This window comes from Apostichopus japonicus, chromosome 8 (assembly GCF_037975245.1).
Source record: "Apostichopus japonicus isolate 1M-3 chromosome 8, ASM3797524v1, whole genome shotgun sequence".
NCBI lineage: Eukaryota > Metazoa > Echinodermata > Holothuroidea > Aspidochirotida > Stichopodidae > Apostichopus > Apostichopus japonicus.
This window is the reverse complement of record NC_092568.1, coordinates 13,919,348-13,940,548: the sequence shown is the minus strand read 5'-3', so window position 1 is coordinate 13,940,548 and position 21,201 is coordinate 13,919,348. Positions and strand designations below refer to the sequence as shown.

Sequence of the window (21,201 nt, the reverse complement as noted above, 5' to 3'; positions counted from 1 at the left end):
ATTTTGAAATTACTAGCGATATCATAAAAAATACAAAACATATGCTTAAAAAAAACTATGCCACCAAATATTGGGGGGGATATTAGATACTATATCACCCCACCTAAAATATTGGGGGACATGTCCCCCCCCCCCCGTCCCCCCCCCCCCCCCCCATGATCGCCGCCCATGTTTGTATGTAAATGTCACATGTTCAGTAGATGAAATATATTGTTTTGAGCGGAGTTCAAAGCAAATTGAGCTCATCAGTAGTCAGAATATGAAAACATAAATGCAAGGAGAAAAAATTGGATGGAGCTCAATTATGTCTGTGGATGCCCAATATCATAGTGTTTAGTTGAGGTCAAAGATGGTTCAGGGTTTAGCAGATCAGATTGTGAAAATCTCTGGGAAAGGAAATCTGTATGGTTGTTGATTCCTTGCCAAAGACGTAGGAATCTTTGCTATGGTGATGGCGTGTGTACTGTATTTGTGATGCCTTGGCTTGTAAACATGGTAAATCACAAACTATATGGTGGATGAACTTCAAACTTGGTATGTGGAAGAACCTTATGGAGTAGAAGAACCCTATTATTTTCTACAGTCATTTAAAATCCGAAATCTTTGTAAACATTAGTGTTTGCACGGGGTATCTGGGTACCCACCCGACGCAATACTACCTGGTTCCTAATTTATTACCCGAATCCTACACAGAGTGTGAATTTTGATTCCTTGCCCGAAGGCTCAAGGAATCTATGCGATGGTGATTGTGTGTTTGTGTATGTGACGCCGTTGGCTTGTGAACACGATAACTCACAATGGCATGTTGGATTGAAGTCATACTTGATACATAGATGCGCCATAGTGAGTAGATGAACCCTGTTGATTTTGGTGCTCATGAATAGTAATGAGGTCACTGGGTCAAACGTGAAAATCTCCAAATGCTAATAACTCCGCATCCGAAAGTCAGAATTTATTCATACTTGTTATTAATGTGTTGGTAGATAGTGGGTACATGGTAACTTATGTTCAAGTTGATATTATGCATATTTATTAGGGGGCGGGGCTTTAGATTATTTCACTAAATTAGCTTGTAAACGGGGTAACTGAACATCAAGAAGTTGGATTGAAGTCATACTTGATACATATATGTGCCATTGTGAGAAGAAGAACTAATTGTGTAATAATTGTGTAAAACAGTCTTAGTTTGGCAGTGAGTTCACAAGCTTTTGTCTGGATCGGCTGTTGATCTCAATTTGTGTAGTCTCTTCTACCAGAATCAGCCTAGCTAGGCCTTAAAAGTAACGTTCGACTTTCGTCAGGTTTATGAATTATGATCATGGGACAACTTGAACAAACCTGGCTAGGCCTGTGAGGAATGTTATGTTGTCTAACTCTAAGCAAGCAACGGTTGGGTAGAATAACGTTGGTTAACACAACAACGTGAAAAATATCAGTCAGAATACCAATACACTTAAGATGGCAAAACATCTACTTACTATTTCTTAAGGCATTTTCCTACTAGCTATCAGTCATAATTCGTAAAGTATAGAACAATTTAAGGAGTTTTGATGCAAGTTTGCTGTGGTTGCTGCTAGGATTTGCAGAAGATAGATGCTCTTATACGGTGACAGCCCGATATTCATAAGGTTCTATATTCGGTTCATTGTTCATAAGGGTCATTATCCATAAGGATCATTGTTCATAAGGTTCGCTATTCATAATGAGCAAAAAGGTTCATTGTTCATAAGGTTCGTTATTCATAATGAAAAAAAAAGGTTTGCTGTTCATAATTGGTAACAGGGTTCGATATTCATAATGGTGATAAAGGTTCGTTGTTCATTAATGGTAAAAGGGTTCGATACTCATAATGGTGAAAAAGGCTCGTTATTCATAATAGGACGAAGGGCTCGGTATTCATAATAGAGCAAAGGGTTCGTAATCCATAATAGACAAAAAGGTTCGTTTTTCATAATAGGAGGAAAGGTTCGATATTCATAATGGAACAAAGGATCCGTTATTCATAATAGGCCTAGCCTAAAAGGTTCGTTATCATTCACAATGAGGAAAAGGACCCCCTTTAGGAAACGTACAAGTTTATGCCGTTTCCGTACAAGTCGGTAGGAAAATGGAGGACGTATTTTGCACTTGTATGACGCACTTCTCTCCTATTATGAATAACGAACCTTTTTTCACATTATGGATTACGAACCCTTCGCTCCATTTTGAATATCGGACCTTTCTTCCTATTATGAATAATGAACCTTTTTGTCTATTATGGATTACGAACCCTTTGTTCTATTATGACTATCGAACCCTTTGTCCCATTATGAATAGCGAACCTTTTTGTCTATCATGGATATTGAACCGTTTTGCCCATTATGAATATCGAACCTTTGTTTCAATTATGAATACCGGACCTTATGAATTATGATCCCTTTTTATTATGAATAACGAACCTTTATTTCCATTATGAGTGTTAGCTCAGTGGTTAACGCCGGTACCTTCCAATCATAAGGTCCCCAGTTCGAGTCACTCCAAGATCAATGTATGTCGTCCAGTTACAGAGTTGTTGACAATTCATAATCATGGACGTTAAATATGAATGTAAGATACTGACTTCGGTCAGCTTGCGGCTTTGGTAAGCCAATAAGGCTTCTTCGCGAGTTCCTGCTTGCAGGAGGATCTAAAATACATACATACATACTTTATGAATAGCGAACCTTTTAACGAAAAAAATGCACGTTATGAATAACGAACCTTATGAACAATGACCCTTATGAATAGCGGACCTTATGAATATCGGCCAGACCCCGCTCTTACAACCTCATATTTTCACTGCGTTAAAGATCGCTTTGATTTAGGCAATATAATGGAGCCCAGTGGCGTAGGAAGGTACTTTTGAGTGAGGGGGCTGAAGACTGATGGCCGGCCTGGGGGAGGGGTCTAAGGGGAGGGGGCGTCCTCCTCCCTTTTGGAATTTTTTGCATTTCCAGGTGGCCTCAGATGCAATTTGGTGCAATATAGCACACTTCAACACCCACTCCATTTTGTAAACTTAATTTTGTATTTTCACCTAGCCTTGGATGCAATTTGGTGCTCCAAATGAGATTTTTTTTCTCATTTGGAAATGAAAAAGGGGTTTTCTGACTTGCGAACCGGGGGGGGGGGCGGAATGATACTTCCGCCCCTCCACATTTTTCAGCCCCCCCCCGGTTCCTACGCCCTTGATGGAGCCAATGATATTTGTTTGCAAATCAATCCTAATCGAGTAGCGGTTCAAAGTAGCAGTAATTGGTACTGTATGGGCTTAAGACTCGCGCACACCCAGCTACTGTATATAGGGGTCTGCCCGATATTCATAAGGTCCTCAATTCATAAGGGTCATTGTTCATAAGGTTCGTTATTCATAACATGCATTTTTTTGATAAAAAGGTTGATTGCGTCTGAAACATTATTAGGGTGATAGACTGATTCTCAGCGATAGTATTGTCTCCTTTCTTGAAAATTGGGTTTTATAGCGGTTTTAAGAGCATCAGGGTACGTTCCAGAAGTGAAAACCCGGCCTATGCGCTATGTCACGTTCGGTTTTTCAGCAACTATAGCTATAACTGCCGTTCCGCGGTCGAAGGGTCGTTCATGAATCATGAGTGGTCATCATGGAGATTCGAAACCCTTCAGATCAATGATATATTTTCCGCACATGTAATTTTTTTCGACACCCAAAATCCAGTGGGGAGGGGGCGACTAGGGGCGACAAGCTTTCATTGGGGGCTGTCGCCCCACACACCCCCTCCCTTGACTACGCCACTGTTATCATGGCATAGTGGTATTGTAACAGCTAGTTCTGGTTATACTATAACAAGCATAAGTCTAGTGCATTGAAGTCATCGAAACCTCAATGCATTTTGCATTCACAAGCAGAAAACTAGTGCAATGAAGTCATCATTTTGCATTCTGGTTGTGTTAGCGAACCCAGTTTAACATACTCAGATGGGGATGACCAATGTTTTCATTTTTAGTAGTCTCTACCTGGGCCGCTAGTACTATACAAGTACAAAAACCCTTTTGTTTTTGGTGGAGGTGTGTATTGCCACGTACAGCTCTGACGTGTGCTTATTGTTTAATTGTACATCAAAATAGTGACTCGGGCCATTTATATTGTAACAGCTTTTTCTGGTTAACAAGCAGAAAACTAGTGCAATGAAGTCATCGAAACCTCAATGCATTTTGCATTCTGGTTGTGTGACGTGATTGAAACAATGTCACAGGGGATCAGCATAAGATTGGTCAGTGGTAATGATTGCTAGGTCAGTCGTGTTGTGGTTTCCCCTGGTTAGACCTCCCCATTCAAATAGAAGAATTTGTCCAAATCTGTCAGATATCATCAATTTACAGTATGAATTGATCAGAAAAGAGATAGTGACATTGTTTAATACCTGAGCGGCAACATAATTGAAGTACTTGATAGTTTATAGAAGGGAGCCCTGCACGTCGACCCACCCCAACGTTGAATTAAAAACTTACAACGCATAATCAGAAAATGAAATGCCATTACTCTACGTAATGAGGATTTTTTATTTTTCTCCTATGATAAAAGATGTTGGCAGTGGCGGAGCCAGGGGCGTAGCGAGCGGGGGGGGGGTGTGGGGGGCTGTCACACCCCCCAATAATTTGGTCGCCGTCGGCAAATTTTGGGTCTGTCGGCAAAAGGAGAAAAGGTGAAGAGAGCGGAAGGGGAAGAAAGAAGGAAAGCTGAATAGAGAAAAGGAGAACGGGAGCTTCTTCCGTGCCAAATTTGACTTAAAATATGCACCAGATTGCATCTAAGGACGTTTCAAAACTAAAAAATTTCCAAAGGGGAGGGGTAGCCCCCTACCCTTAGACCCCTCCCCCATTTCAGTCACCACTTCCAGATCCGTTGGCAAATCAAATTTGACTTAAAATATGCACCAGATTGCATCTAAGGACGTTTCAAAACTAAAAATTTTCCAAAGGGGAGGGGTAGACCCCTACCCTTAGACCCCTCCCCCATTTCAGTCACCACTTCCAGATCCGTCGGCAAATCAAATTTGACTTAAAAAGTATGCACCAGATTGCATCTAAGGACGTTTCAAAACTAAAAAAATTCCAAAGGGGAGGGGTACAGCCCCTCCCCTTAGACCCCTCCCCCATTTCAGTCACCACTTCCAGATCCGTCGGCAAATCAAATTTGACTTAAAATATACACCAGATTGCATCTAAGGACGTTTCAAAACTAAAAATTTTCCAAAGGGAAGGGGTAACCCCCTCCCCTTAGACCCCCTCCCCCATTTCAGTCACCACTTCCAGATCCGTCGGCAAATCAAATTCTCCACACCCCCCAACAAAAACCCCTTCGCTACGCCCCTGGACGGAGCGTCCAAACAGTCGGGCGGATGCCCCTCCCCCCCCCCCCCCCTGACGGACTCAAATGGACTGCTGGCGCCCTTTTCAGCTTTTTACTACTTTTTACTTATTCGCGATTATTGACTTTTTTATTGCGCTCTCATCTACCTATTGACATTTTTCACATTCTGTTGGTGTAATTTTCTGACAAAATGGCGATGACACCTCTTTATTCTTCGTTTATCTGCAAATTAGCAAGGCCCGAAAAGGGTAATTTCCTGCGATCTAGGGAGTATCTTTACTCAAAAATTTCTGTACGCTCCGCGCCAACCTGTGGTGGCGCTCCGCTTAGATAGTGTGTCGAAAGCGCCCCTACAGACCATTCTTGCCCACCCCCCCCCCCCCTCCCGACCAAAACCCCTAGCTCCACCACTGGATGTTGGTTAGGCCAGATGGCAAACGAACAACCAAGGTAATAGTCGTAACCGGCAATTATGACTATGTACGTAAACTTAGTTGAAACTAGAGCAAGTACACAGATGACAGCACATAATTCATTGTGCGTAGGACACACAACACCCAAATCGTTAAAGGTTAGACAGATCAGGTGGTGTGCTGCATCAACACAAAAAATACTGAAAACTGAAAGACACTTTATGCGTCATATTCATTATCAACGAGAAAGTTCTCATATGCGGGATGACCGAACCAAAGCTTAGTAACGTGAAGACAGTGCGACATGAGTTAAAAGATGGTAAGGACTAAGGTTTGCCTTCATATTTGGAACTGCAAGTATCCTAACTCATCGTAATGACACGGACATTACTAACGTTAGTACTAACGATACTGTAATTTGTAAATAGCCCAATGCTAGGCAAACAGGCCTAACGTAGAGTCCTGTAGGCTGTAGTGTTACATTACGCACGGGTTTCAATTAGTCTCAGGAGTCCGAATATGAAGAAATATCGGTAAGTTAACGAAGTACATTGGGTCATTAGCTTTATTGTTGCAGGTTGTGCTGCTTTTCTGATGATATTTGTGAGCGTTTGAATCACTGCATGTGGAATTGCCTTTTGATTGAATTGATGTTACTGTATGCATAGATTACGTTATTCCTTCACATCAAATTCAACCTCAATGACCAAATCCCCCCCCCCCCCCAACAAAAAGATACGAATAAGGAATATATTTAATGACCCAAATTCTGTAAGATGAAGGGAGCAAGGGGTCTAGAAGTATGATAGAATATGTAATTTCACGTGTTCCCTAAATTAAGCTTATACAATAGTTATACATATGTAGCTGCACTGAAAGACACTGTAGTTGCTGTGTTTGTTAGTCAAGTTGTCACCACATTTTCAATCACAATATGAACCTACAAAGCCTTAACGAAAATGGCCAGAATTCCCAAAGTGTAAACAAAGCAGTAATGTTACTAGAGCAAGAGATGTTTGCGTCCCACCAACGCATGTCACCCCAAAAGTTTGCTTCCTGTAAAAGATTGTGAAAATGAAACACAATTGTGCTTATCGTATGACCTACTTAATAGTGTAGTTATAAGGATGGGATCCGATCAATGTCCTACACAATATAAAGGGTAGATGGCCCAGTGCCTTAGCTCCGCTGTTTAACAGGGGCGGCCTGGCCTGCCCCTCTTTCACCCGCCCTGCCCTTTCAACCAGTTTTTTGATTCCTTGCCCGAAGGTTCAAGGAATCTATGCGATGGTGATAGCATGAGGGTCATTCCACCTCAAATCCCCAAATTTTCTGAAAGTTCCCAGGTGACCCTCTCAGATTTAGATGAAATTTCACAAGAATGATTGAGTATGTCCCAAAAGAACACATACAAAAAAGTAAAATCGTACTCCATGTCGTTTTCGAGGTATAGCCTGTTGAAATTTGGTCAAAATGGCCATTATCCGCTTGCACGACTCATGAAAAGTAACTTTTGTGATATTTTCCAACTTTGAAAGCTCATAATTCAGTCTTTGTACCAGGTAGAGAGCTCAAATGTGGTATTCTATCTAACTTCTTGCCAAAATTCATGAATCTGCACTCAATTTAACTGTATCTCCCTTATTTTTCTGGTTATGATCACCCAAAGTACAGTAGGTACTTTATTCAGCCGAAAATGTTTTTGGTGATTTTTAGGGTCACCCTGTGCCCACATGAGGGGTCACATGAATCCTATATTCCTTGGGTAATATATATAGTTGCATTTCTATACCCATAATCAGTTATAAGCTCACCAATGCATTAAATAAGAAATGGCTTGGGCCCAAAGTTGGCTCCAGCCAGAAAAAGGTCAAAAAGAGGGCTCCCTTCATGACCCTGGTTGACCCCGCAATCAATTGAAACATTTTTTGAAATTTACACCAGTTACACATACATATTATATCTACTAATGCACCAAATTTCAGCTTTGGCACTCAACTCTGTCATGGTATGGTGGCAGTTTGAATATTAGACATTTTTTGCACATTTTTATATCTCAAACCTATATATTTATCATGTAATCATAATATAGTAATGTCAAGTAGCTGTCTGTCGAAAAGAACTTTTCCTTTCTTTAAAATGGTATTCTCAAATGTTAAAGGAATTGTCTGGTGGAAGATTTTGATACATTGTCCTTGTAGTTATTATTTTTCTCTTTCTAACCAAATAAAAATTGTCCCCATTTGACGTTTTGTGATTGCCCATTATATAACGTGCATATCGCGAGTGTGTATCCTTCTGTACCATGCCCAGTTGGTATATACGTATTAGGTTAGGGCTGTGAGTTTTCGTTTAGAGACCTAAACATTTAAAAGGCCCATTTTTCTTTCGTTTAAACGCTTAAACGTTCGAGAAAATCGCGAGAAATAGTTTTAGTACCGAAATCGGTCTTTTCCGACCTAATTTCGGTACTATTTTTTATTTTAAGAAAACTGCAATGTGAATTGCAAATACTGGAAAAAACAAAGTTAAAGCTTCCATCCATCATTTGTTGACTTTGGTTTCTCCTATTTACTGTTCTTTTTGCAATATGAAAGAAAATTGCAACAAGAGAAATAGCTTTTCTGCTAGACGACATTATCAGCTACGATCGGCACATGCCATATACCAGTGCTGAGTGATGAAAGCTAGGCCTAACATTAGGCTATGCAGTTTCTTTTATGCGTGAATCAGTTTGGTGACCTTGTAGTATTGAACTGACCTTGGTGGCTAACGTTAGTAGTTGTGACAAGTACACACTCAAATGACGATATGCAGTTCAAAATAAATTGTTATATCCAACGTGTTTGTCCTCTTTGTGATGTTTTCATTATTTTACTTCAATTTAACAGTAGAAGATATGGAAAATCTTTTCAAACACATTGCGCACAGTTCGTGTCCAAAAAATGATCGTTAAAACTTGAAAGGTACATTGCCCAATCCAAAATACCATACGACATGTACAGCCACGCACACAGCTGGCCCAGAACACACACCTACATGTAGCAGTGAGAAAACATTTGAACAGGGCTCTGTTAGTTGAACAACAAAAATGCAAAAAGTAACATTAGACCAATCACAGTCCATTATTCACAGACACACCTGGCGTCAGGGTTGAGCCAAGGAATACTAAAGGAGTGAAAATGTTGCATATATGGCTGGAAATTACAGATGTTGCCGTTGGACAACTTTTCTTTGTGCGCTTATAGATTTTATTTTCTTTGTTAGTTTCCTTTCACTATTTCTTCTGTTGGTTGTTCGCTTACGTAAGTTACGTTGATGTACACATGTTTCGAACCTTAACGTGAACAACTTTAACATTTGCTGACCAAATCTCCACTTTTGCCAGCGATATTTTTTCAACTTGTACTCAAAGTGAAGACAGTAGATTCTCTTCACTCCTTGAAGAGAATTATTTTACCGCCAAGACACCACCCTCGAACATGGCTAGAGCCTTGTGCAATTTGGTACCTTCGAACACTTTGTCAGCCACTACTGAATTTATTGGACCAATTATATTATAAAGCAATTTTTTACGATATCCAATTGACACATTTCCTTTGATCATGTATTTGAACAACTATTACCAAGTCGAGTATTCGACCCGGTATTGTCTGGTGGGAGAGTTCAACGTGATGGTCAGGGATTGTAATTATTTCGATCGAACATGCATTGACTGGATTATCTGCGCCGCCGCTGTCGGCTCGATATAAAGTACACATGTGCCGCGAATCAGGAAGTTTTCACAAAAGGATAACAGCGTTGCAGAGCGCAAGCTATTCATGCCTGTATTAAAAAATCTGTTAGCGCCGATTAATCGGTAAGTTTTACAAAAAGCTTAAAGCAAGCAGTGTGCATGCCTTTAAAGCCGGTAGAAAATCTATTAGCGCAGAGTAATCTGTTATTTATACATCAGAAATGTAGTGCATACAAGCCATTCATATCGCCGGATACATCGGGGGGGGGGGGACAATAGTAGGATCGTAAGTTGTGTGTTGTTATTTCGCGTAGTAGACAAAATAAACACGGGAATTGATACGCAATTTTTGCCAATAATTTAATTTTCAGTTGATATCATAGTTTCGTTTAAACGTTCATCAGGTTTTATTAAACGTTTTAACGATGTTTCGTTCGTTTGCACGTTTAAACGGCACAGCACTAATACGTATAGCGTTGCACAAAATATACTCTCACACTCAAACCACAGTTCATAAACTGTTCTGTTCATAAACTGAAATAAAATTCACAGATCAAATTTACAGTAAAAAGAAACTTGAAAAGCACTCGGAACACTGAAAGATGAAACTTGGCGGAAGCTATGTCAGAGCAGAATGTAGTACCGCGAAGCTTAGGCTTCGCAGAACTGTCCGATTGTAAATGTTAGAGTAGCCTACACAAGCGACCATTCTTCGCGCTGGAGCTGGATAGCGCGATGTATAAACAACGAAGAGTTTGCTGATCCCGTAAAGTCGGACGTACACTTCGGACAGTTTGTTGATCCATATCTCAATGGCTATATATAGGAGATAACTTTTCATTTGGGTTTTATGGAACATCTACCTTGTACTATTCTTTTATGGAGTTTCATTCCTTGTCCATCTAAATAAATTACAAAAATACTCAAAAAACCTCCCTGTGACGGACGTACCCAGAGAAAGTGACTTTTTCAGATCGTAATTTTCTTTTGAAAATTTCTGTGAATTGGGATGGGATGCAAATTAAAAGTACTATACATGTTACAGTATGAAGAAGACTCTTAACTACACATATCAGTAAACAAGCAGTTGAAACCTTTATCACTTCCCTGCAATATATTCAAAAATTCCTGTGACGGACATACAATTTTTTGTGACGGACGTACACGTGTGAAATTATATATTAAATGTACGTCCGTCACAAACAAAAGTGCTACTTGGTATCCCTAAAATTTCAATTTGTGACAGAGCTTCACCCAGAGTTACCATTGTTGACAGATGTACACAATAATGCAGCTCATTTACTTGTGGCTAATGGAAAAACTTCTAGTAAAAGTAATAGTGAAAAGAAGGTTTAAAAATCAATATTTCTCTTTAAGTTGTATGCAAATCATCACTTGAAATGATAATGGTAAGCTCATTTAAACTTTTGTGTGCATCATTTCAAACAATATAGATGTTAGACCCCTAGGGAGTTGAAGTTCTCTAGTGGGTCAGAATGATGGGTCTTTATTACCATTAAGATGGTATGAGCACCAAACCATTTTTCTTTCACTTTTCTTCACACCCTGTTTATTTACCTGACATTTTTTTTTTATTAAATACATGTACTGCAAGCTTCTGTATGAATGATATAACAGCACATTTCAGCAAACAAGAAATTCAGAACTTCAGATGTGTGATACATTGTGTTGCATTGCTTCAGGAGCTCTTCGGCTGTGTTCACATTGGATCCCCTGTTCTTAGTCCTGTGTTGACAATTTAACAGCAAATACGTTTCCAAAATCTCCTGTAGTGTTCACACTTGAACTCATGCTCCAGCTCTGATTGCCCACTCTGAGTCAATGAACAGGAAGTTAAAATATTTGTAGGGTGACCCTCACAAAAGTTGGAATGCACAAAGTGTATGGCTAATTTCTAATAAAGATGAGTGTCACTAACTTCTGCATGCAATGTATATTGATTCAAGATTGAGGTGAAAGTGGGAGAAAGAAGTCAGTGTTATAACACTGTTATAACAAGTGAAGTCAGTGTTATAACCAGGGTGTGCATACTACAAATAGCTATTCAGCAGTATTGCTGAATAGCTATGAGAGCATTTACTGGCAATAGTTCTTAAATATCTCATGTTAAGATACAGAGATACAGCAGCCCACCCTTGGTTAGTATAGCAACTATGAAACATGAATAAAGGTACTGTAATACACACAAACACTGTGAAGTTAAGAACCATCTGGTAACTCTGTCCACCAACATAAAACTATGAGCACATGTGGTTCAAAATTAACTTTTCTTCCACATAATGATACCTGAAACCCAACACAAAGGGTAATGAACCTAAAGTAAATGTAGAACAAATTACATCAAAACAATAACATGCATACTACAGCAGTAACAAAATACTAATTACTAACAATTGCAATAACAGTTCTTGATGACTCTCAGACAACCTTCCTTCAAACCTGATTTATTATTTACTAAAAACTAGTTGAACACAGTGTAATATATACAGTATGTTGGATATCGAAAGGAAACCTCATGGTCAGAGGGAAGAATAAATGGCAGAACTACAAGAAACAATGTTGTACACAAACAAATAGTTTGTCTAATAGTTCCATATATGTCCATGGTTAGTTTGCCTAATAGTGAGTGGAACAGGCATGGTGTTATTTAGTTTGTTTTCCTTGATCTCCAGTCACCTTGGTCCCCGATTGTTCACACTCTGGAACTGATATCCCCCAGAACAGGGGACCAACATGTCGCGGTCTGACCCTGAGAATGATAGCATTTACACTAGGATGTTGATCTCAAGCAGGGGATATGATTCAGTCGCATCCCCTCTGTGTGTTTTCTAATGTGAACAAGGCTTTTAGATGAAAGTGTTATATCAATGTAGACAATAGCATACTGAACATGTTGTTCAATACCATGCCATTTCTTTGATGTCTTGCCAAGTGCTAACCAATAACACAAATATGCTAGTTGACACTGAAGTATGCAATGTTTGCATACCACTACATTTATGCTAATGAAGCAACCACAAAACTACCTAATATCTGTGTTAATGACTAAATGGGTTTGATTATTACGGTAAATTCAGATGTAGGGCAGGTCCAAGCTATTTTATCCCTAGAAGCCAAATTTCAAACTTTACTGAAACACCCTAAATGTGGTGTCATGTTAAAGCTGAATTATTGAAGTTTCAGATTTTCATAATTTCTTTGAATTTTTTTCCCTATTCAAACAATTACAGCCAGCTAATTTGCATAAATTCAAATTGCAGTGTGACGTACGGGACATTTGGAATCCTATTTCGCTGCCAGCAATATGAACTTATTGAATATAAGTTATGTGGGACATGATACACAGTTCCTTCCAATAATTTTGACATATTATGTTTGGGGGTTCATTAATTAAATATGCTAATTAGCTAGTGTCCAAATACTGATATCCCGTACGTCACAATTTTCAGCACTTTTTTCAAGTTTTGATATGGAGGAACAATTTTTTTTTTTGTGATATTCTGTAAAGTTCTAATTAAGAACATTGCTCAACAATATCCATCCCCAAAAAATTGAAATAATATTCACTGCAAATCTAATTATCAAATTTAAAAATGTGACGTACGGGACAAAATGTGACGTACGGGACATAGTGTGGTGGAAACCCTGTATTTATACATAATAAACATGCATGGGCTCCAATGGGGACCTCTACTGGAAACCTTCCAACGCTTACAAGTTTATTTTGTTGAAAGCTGGTAGTTGCAACTTATAATCCCTGCATGCCTGAAGAGCACATCATGGCAGCAAATAAACTATTGACTGATGACCACCAACAGCCCGGGTGTTGTTTGACTATTGGGAAGTCAATTGTGCGTGGGGGGGATACAGAATCATCTACAATACTATTCAACATTGACACTGAATGAGGACGACTTCAAGAATGTTGAGTTTGCATTTCAAAATTTTGTAGGCCTATTGTGAAGTGTGACTATGATAATGTGCAACTATGTTCTTGTTTCCTGAACTTAGATAGTAGACATTGAGATTTTTAGTTACAAGTGTAGAGTTTCGCTCGCCCAATTTTGCATAGGACAATCACTCATGAGTTTGTCCAATAACCAGTATTAGGTCTATAGAGTTTTCTTTGTTGTACTATGTAGTTTCATAGATGGACATTACGTGGCATTACTGTGGACATTTTGGTATACAGGTATTTTGATTTTTGAATGGGATGAATCATATTTCAACTTCAGGGTCATTAGTGGGGAGTATTATACAGTGTTGTACAGTATATATAATTTTTAAACAGTTTTGCACCAAAACTTTGCACCTTGAATCATTTGTGGTCAAACAAAGCAAGAATTGATGTTCTGACTATTTGGTCTGGTAACCAGTATTAGGTCTATAGAGTTTTCTTTGTTGTACTAGTTTCATAGATGGACATTACGTGGCATTACTGTGGACATTTTGGTATACAGGTATTTTGATTTTTGAATGGGATGGATCATATTTCAACTTCAGGGTCATTAGTGGGGAGTATGGTACAGTGTTGTACAGTATACTGTACATACCAAAACAGTTTTGCACCAAAACTTTGCATCTTGAATCATTTGTGGTCTAACAAAGCAAGAATTGATGTTCTGACTATTTGGTCTGGTAACCAGTAGTCTATAGAGTTTTCTTTGTTGTACTAGTTTCATAGATGGACATTACGTGGCATTACTGTGGACATTTTGGTATATTTGAATGGGATGGATCATATTTCAACTTCAGGGTCAATAGTGGGGAGTATGATACAGTGTTGTACAGTATACATACCAAAACAGTTTTGCACCAAAACTTTGCATCTTGAATCATTTGTGGTCTAAAAAAGCTAGAATTGATGTTATGAGCACTTGATGTATGTGTAGAGTAGATTAATACTTTATGCATTCCATTTTTTATGTGGAATGATCTCACAAGTACAGTCACTGCTCTTTTCCGTATCCCAGAAAGAAGGAAATATGGCATGAAATTACCAATAGTCAATTTAATTGTATATTTAAATTGTATATGGACAAATTGTCCCGTACGTCACATGTCCCGTACGTCACAGGACAATTTTCATTTGTGTAACCACTGTACTGGAATGGCTTCATATTTTTTTCTAATATGTTACAGCTTAGCCCTTGGAAGGTTAGGCTATTCACTAGTTATAACAGCTTGATCACTGCCCTCCTAATTTCAGAGCGGTTTCAGCTTTGCTCTTTTGTAAAAAAAACACAAAATTCTCTGGTCCCGTACGTCACACTGCACATTAATTAAGATGGGACCTAATTAAAGCAAGTGTAGGAATCTTCATGAGTTTGTAATAAAGTAGCAGCAATAACAAATATAAAAACCTGAAAAAGTTTCTGGAAAATAGATTTTATATAACTTTTAGACAAATTTAAGTCTCTGAAATGTCCCGTACGTCACAGTTCAAATAGCTTGGACCTGCCCTGTAATGTAGTGATAAACATGTTAAAATACATCGTTTATCTAAACAAAAATAATGTGACGGACGTACGCGTGACGGATGTACGTGACGGATGTACGAAAATACGTACGTCTGTCACAGCATTTTCTGAAAAATAAAATCCTAGGGATTAAAGGCACATAATGTAGTTATTGAGTGTTCAAAATGTGCATTGAATTGTAGATGTCTTGAAATCTGGGTACTTTCTTCTGTATGAAATTTTAAAAAATGTGATTTTTCTGTGACGGACGTACACATGACAATTGACATTTGTAAAAAAAATTATTCTCAGAAAACTGAAAATCCCTGCAACTTTATCTGTTTGTCAACTGAATCTTTATATTATATCACTTCAGCAAATCTAAGAATATTTATTCCTCTGAAGATACAGAGGCAAAAATAGGCATTTTGTTTTTGGGTGATTTTTGTGAAGCAAATTTGAGATTTTTTCAGTTGACTAATACACACCTTAATCTGCCTGAAAACAATGTGTTCTGTGAAAATTAGCTAAATATTATGAAACTTCAGAGTTTTAGCTTTCATCTGATACCCTACATGTAATGATTCAACGTTTTTTAAGTTTTGGTGAAAAGGTTTACTAGTTTACGGAACTGCCCTGTTAAAACTTACCTTGTGTTACCAAAAGACCACGAAACCACCGATCTACTACACATGGCGGATTAAGGAGTCTTTGAAAACATATCTAATTTATAAGAAATTTCACCAAAAATTCAGGAAGAAATTAATCTGTATACAAACATGGTTTTTGTTGTGATTACTGTAGGTACTGTACGGAGCGTGGGTTATGTCGCAATCATGCATTAGCATAGTTGACGTCACGTTCTGTACTGTTCAAATCATATTGGAAGTGTCCATCCTTAACGATTAAAAAATCTTTTCTCTGTCAAACGCAACATTTAAAGTTCTCATACTTTGACAACATGTTTGGAAAATTATTTATCATTTTTTAAGGTAACTTCTTTGGGCCACCAGACAATCCTTTTAAGAGAGTGACATCTAATTGTTCTTATTTGTCTTTACTTCATGTTTCCCAGAACTGCTTCATATTTTTAGTACGTAAGAAAAGGTATCATTCACTTTTTTACAGTGCTCATTATCCCTGAACTTACAGTACAGGTTCACTATTGACGATATCATATGAAGCTGGGCATGCCCCCTCGATAATTTTCCACTATGAACTGGTCCATATGTAAAAACCAGCCAAATCATTCTTTGGCCCCCAATATGAGATATCTTCTGCCACCTATGCATAGAGATGACATTGACAGAAAGCTGGGCATGCAAAAATGTCTGTATTTTACTCACGTGTCTTAGATCTACTTCAAACATTCTTTAACTTTTACAGCACGTTTTACCAGTGCCGGTTTCTATTAGTTAGATTGCATTGCAACGCTATGACGATGAGAAACTGTAGATTCCTTGCTAGACAAAAAGGCATACATGTATTGTTATTAATGTATGTAGACTGTTCCAAATTATCGTGTGCAAATGTAACCCATCAGTGCTCATGATTGGCTGATTAGACGTAACCATTTTAGAAGGTGAAAATGTGTATCTCTGAGAAATCAAACACTAGGGTTTGGTCTTTGGAAATCCTAATGCTCAGGAAGTATGATGACTCCTGAGCATTATCTTGGAGAGACATACAAATTAAATAAGAAACTGGACAACAGAGTGCAGGGAACTTAAGACGATTAATATAATTTATTATAATATATTAGGGCCGTGTCATTCCGGTTAATTCACTAACCGGTTAATAACTGTTTCTATTAACCGAACGGTTAACGTTTAAACGTAACCCGTGTTGTTGCCTCAAAATAAGAGCCAAAAATCAGAGTTATATAGCTCAGAGAATAATTCCGAAAGAGCGCCATCACTTTTAATGCGGAAGTACATTCTCAAAATAGCACCCAAGCCGAAAAGGTGTGAGCTTATATTTGTTCTTAACGTGTAGCATATTATGCATTTATATGCCAGGGTGTTATAACACACTAACACGTGTTATGTTTTGGGAGCAAACAAGAGCTATGTTTTGGGAGCATACGAGAGCTAGATATGTTAAAGATACAATACAGTAAATCGTAGTGGTATAATTTTTTTTAAAATTTTTATTTTTAGTTTATATTTGTTTATATTTTTATATAATATAAAATGTTTTTATATTTTTTATTTATTTTTAACACAGGCCGCAATAAAATGCGCCTCTAGCATAACACGTGTTATCATGTTATAACACAGATGCATATAAATGCGCAATATATTCAAGTCGAAAACGCTGTTATAAGCAACTGTACAATTCGGTTCGGGTGAAAATAGCGCTGCAAGTATCGTTTTTCTACGGAAGCGTAGAAGGGACATTGACGAGTTACCAACTTGACAAAACAACAATTATCTGCAAATTGACGAGTTGAGTAGTAAGTGTGCAAGTCGTCAATTTGCAGAAAATTTATGCATTGACGAGATCCGTTATCGCGTCAAAACGTCAATGTTCTGAATTTTGTCATTTTGTCGAGATGGTAGTAAGTGTGCAACTCGTCAATTTGCAGAAAATTGATGCATTGACGAGATCCGTTATCTCGTCAAAACGTCAATGTTCTGAATTTTGTCATTTTGTCGAGATGGTAGTAAGTGTGCAAGTCGTCAATTTGCAGAAAATTGATGCATTGATGAGATCCGTTATCGCGTCAAAACGTCAATTTTCTGAATTTTGTCATTTTGTCGAGATGGTAGTAACTGTGCAACTCGTCAATTTGCAGAAAATTGCTGCATTGACGAGATCCGTTATCTCGTCAAAACGTCAATTTTCTGAATTTTGTCATTTTGTCGACATGGTAGTAAGTGTGCAACTTGTCAATTTGCAGAAAATTGATGCATTGACGAGATCCGTTATCTCGTCAAAACGTCAAATTTCTGAACTTTGTCATCTTGTCGAGATGGTAGTAAGTGTGCAACTCGTCAATTTGCAGAAAATTGATGCATTGACGAGATCCGTTATCTCGTCAAAACGTCAATTTTCTGAATTTTGTCATGTTACCATCTCGTCAACTCGTCAATTTGCAGATAATTGTCGTTTTGTCAAGTTGGTAACTCGTCAATGCAATGTCCCTTCTACGCTTCCGTATTTTTCCGTAAAATGTTTGTCAAGAAGTTGGTTGTATATATGCTTAGTTTTGACGATCGTTGCATTAAAAAAGATGAATCGCACGATTTCATTAAGTTTTTAACAGATTTTTGTTTCTCTTTTTAGTTAATCGGTAACTGTGACAGAGACTTTTGAAGCAAATATTTCCTCGTTAATTGCGTAGCCCCTACTGTAATAGCGTGGGCATTGTATGGCAGTTCTAAGCCTAATATTACTAGGCCTACTTAATATTGGCATTGCGTATTAAAGTTTGCGATCATATGGAGTGTTAGACTACAAGACTTTCACCAGCTAGGCCAAGGTTAAGAAAGTCGGTTGTTAGGAAGCGATTACTACAGGAGTGTACGGTAGTAGGGCTAGGCCTACGCAATTACAAGTGCAACAATGGGTCACAAATATATTGAATTTGTGCATTGTGGCGGGGTAGGCAGAGGGTAGGGGGGCAGTGTTGGAAAACCCAGTTCGCGCAGCGAGCACAATTAGCACGAGAAGCGTGCGAGCATAATGGCGTGGGGTAGTCCCCCGGTTGGGTCAAGTGGTGGAACCCCTTGTGGGGGTCCAGGGGTAAACGCCCCTGGAAAATTTGGTGTGTCTGGCGATAAAAAATTCGCAGCTGTGGATGCAAAATACTGACAACTTTTTGAATTTAAATTGTCACGAAACTGATGAAAATTTTGAAATGACAAGTTAGAGTAGCCATATTATGTTACAAAATGAAAAAATATTTAATCTGTCTTACAATCTTTAAAAAGTTTAACTTACAAAACTTTGCAATATTATGAAACAAACAACGTTCGGCAAAGCCCCGTTTCTAGACTGCCTAACAATGAATAGCTTGCACTATACGTACATCAATTTACAACTGCAGTGTTTAACCCTACTGAAATACTACGGTAGGCTACATTTTCCCAGGTACCTTGCCAAACAACTGTGAGCTCATCCCCTGTCTAACACCTGTTTGTTAACATTTTTTCGGCATCTTGCCAAGGAACATTTCATGGACTAGAATTAATTAGGTCAGTCAGTAAAGGGTCGGTAAAGTTATGCGAATTATTATCTTAGACGTTCAAGAAAAGAAGGTAAAGTATCCACGATTCCACATAACAGTTAGGTAAGTAAACAGCCAACTGACTTCTCCGCATGAACAAATCAATCTATTCCTCTTAATACACCGCACAGTCCATACCATACAAGCATAGCACGATATCAAGGCCCCTACAGTAGCTATGGCCATCTTCATGAAAGTAAACCTTGTAATCACATGTTTAAGGCCACTTGGCATGATTAACTAAATGCTTTATATTGTTTCCATGTTCTTGTAGAAAACGTAAACTTCGCAATATACAATTAGTTGTGTTTTTGTAGTTACGTGAGATCCGTAACCGACGAGGTGGTTAGGCTATTTGCTATAGGCTTAATGGTATGGTAGGATATTATTTTCTCCGTATTTTGGAAATTCTAGAAAATACTTTTTTCCCCCGCTTAACACCAGATGTGGTCTTACGATTTATTCATAAAAGGGTGTACTAGAGCCTTGTTTACATGACATTGTAGCATTTAGCACGATATGCCAGTTTCGCGTGAATTTTTCGAAAGTGTTTTGCTCGATCTTTCGTAATATTTGAAGGTGTACCAGTTTACCTTCCGTACACAATTGTTAATTTCTCTACTGATTTGCAGAGTGTTTTTCTCTATGCAATCAAGTGAATACGTTGTGCATTGAGTATAAACTTATCACGAATGCAAGAAAACGATGCGGGGATTTCCAGCAGACAAATGTTTTCTTTGTGGGATTACTGAGTCAGTTGAAGGGAATCCCGCACCTTAGAGGGAACACTGAACTGAAGTCAACTCCATACGAAAGAAAACGATTACTACTTAAATACAATATAAATTTGAAAGGATTAGATGCAGACTCGCCACGTTGTCGAACGGGGTAACAATAGGCGCTCCATGGGTCACTTACCGCTTGGTAATCCCTTCAATCGTACCGCCGATCTTAAAAATCTTTTGTATGGATGCGTGATAAAGTTTGCCATTGTTACGTGATTTTCGGCAAGGAAATGTTGCGGTCTATTTCGGGAACAAAGTGATGTGAAGACGCGCCTTGGCGACTGCGTAATTGGCTTTACAAAAACGGTTAAACTTATACGATGTACGGCGGACGTTTATCCAGCCATTCGGTTGGTTAACCGTTTAACCGTTACAGCCCTATAATATATTACTGTATAAATTAATATAATATTAATATACTATGACCAAAATAAAAAATTAGGAAAATGATAGCCTTACTGTTGGGGCGCCTCCAACGAAAAGCTTAAAAATATAAATAAACTGTTCTGTGTAAAAGATGTTGCGGGATGGTTCCTTGTTCTGTTTCTTTCTGGTGATTAATGTACAGTAGTTCGGCTGGGGTCTCCGTAGTAATTTTAAATAATAAGTTAATGTTCCCATTCAGTGAGGAGTAAATGTAGTTCTGCCACAGTTTCCAAGTGTAAATAGTAAATAGAATGCTTCCGGTGTCCTCCAGATATAAACACTTCCGGTGTCCTCCAAATAATATATATATAAGCAGAATAGCATTCCGGTTTCCTCTAAATAAATTAAGGTGAGGCAGAAGAGAGTTTTGTAAATTATGGATATGGTAATGAATCTAATAATGATGCTTCCAGTCAACGTTCTCATATTTTATAGTTATTTATAGTCGAGAGCGAGACTATTAACCAGCATCCGGATGAATTTGATACAAACATAAACTTTCTGCACAGTAATAGGTATTAATCTAAAACAACTACAAAAGGTGATCTTCACTGCTTGGTAGGTAGGAATGCTCTGATTATACATTAAGCAGGAAGAGTAACAGGGGGGGGGGGGACTAAAACAGAGGTACAGTGTAGTAACCAATCTGCCCAATCTGGAGATGGCCTCGTCCTGTCTTAACTTAAAGCAGCATTTTGCGTTTGGTTGCCGTTTTCTACTTTTTTGACATGTCCATCAAGTTTTTTACATATATATCAATCA

The 21,201-nt window shown here is 38.3% G+C and overlaps 1 protein-coding gene across 2 annotated transcripts in view; it reads left to right on the top strand.

Moving 5' to 3' along the window:
- Positions 1-5,892: 5,892 nt before the first annotated feature.
- LOC139970535 (ribosomal protein S6 kinase alpha-5-like) overlaps positions 5,893-21,201 on the top strand; it is a 48,490-nt gene continuing 33,181 nt past the window's right edge. The window contains exon 1 of one of the 2 annotated variants that reach the window (XM_071976314.1): positions 5,893-6,100. In XM_071976314.1, the coding sequence (XP_071832415.1) occupies positions 6,046-6,100 (55 nt within the window). In that variant the 5' untranslated portion in view covers positions 5,893-6,045. Of the gene's footprint in view, positions 6,101-6,129; positions 6,315-21,201 lie in introns of those variants that run through there. The other variant, XM_071976316.1, reaches the window with a different exon arrangement.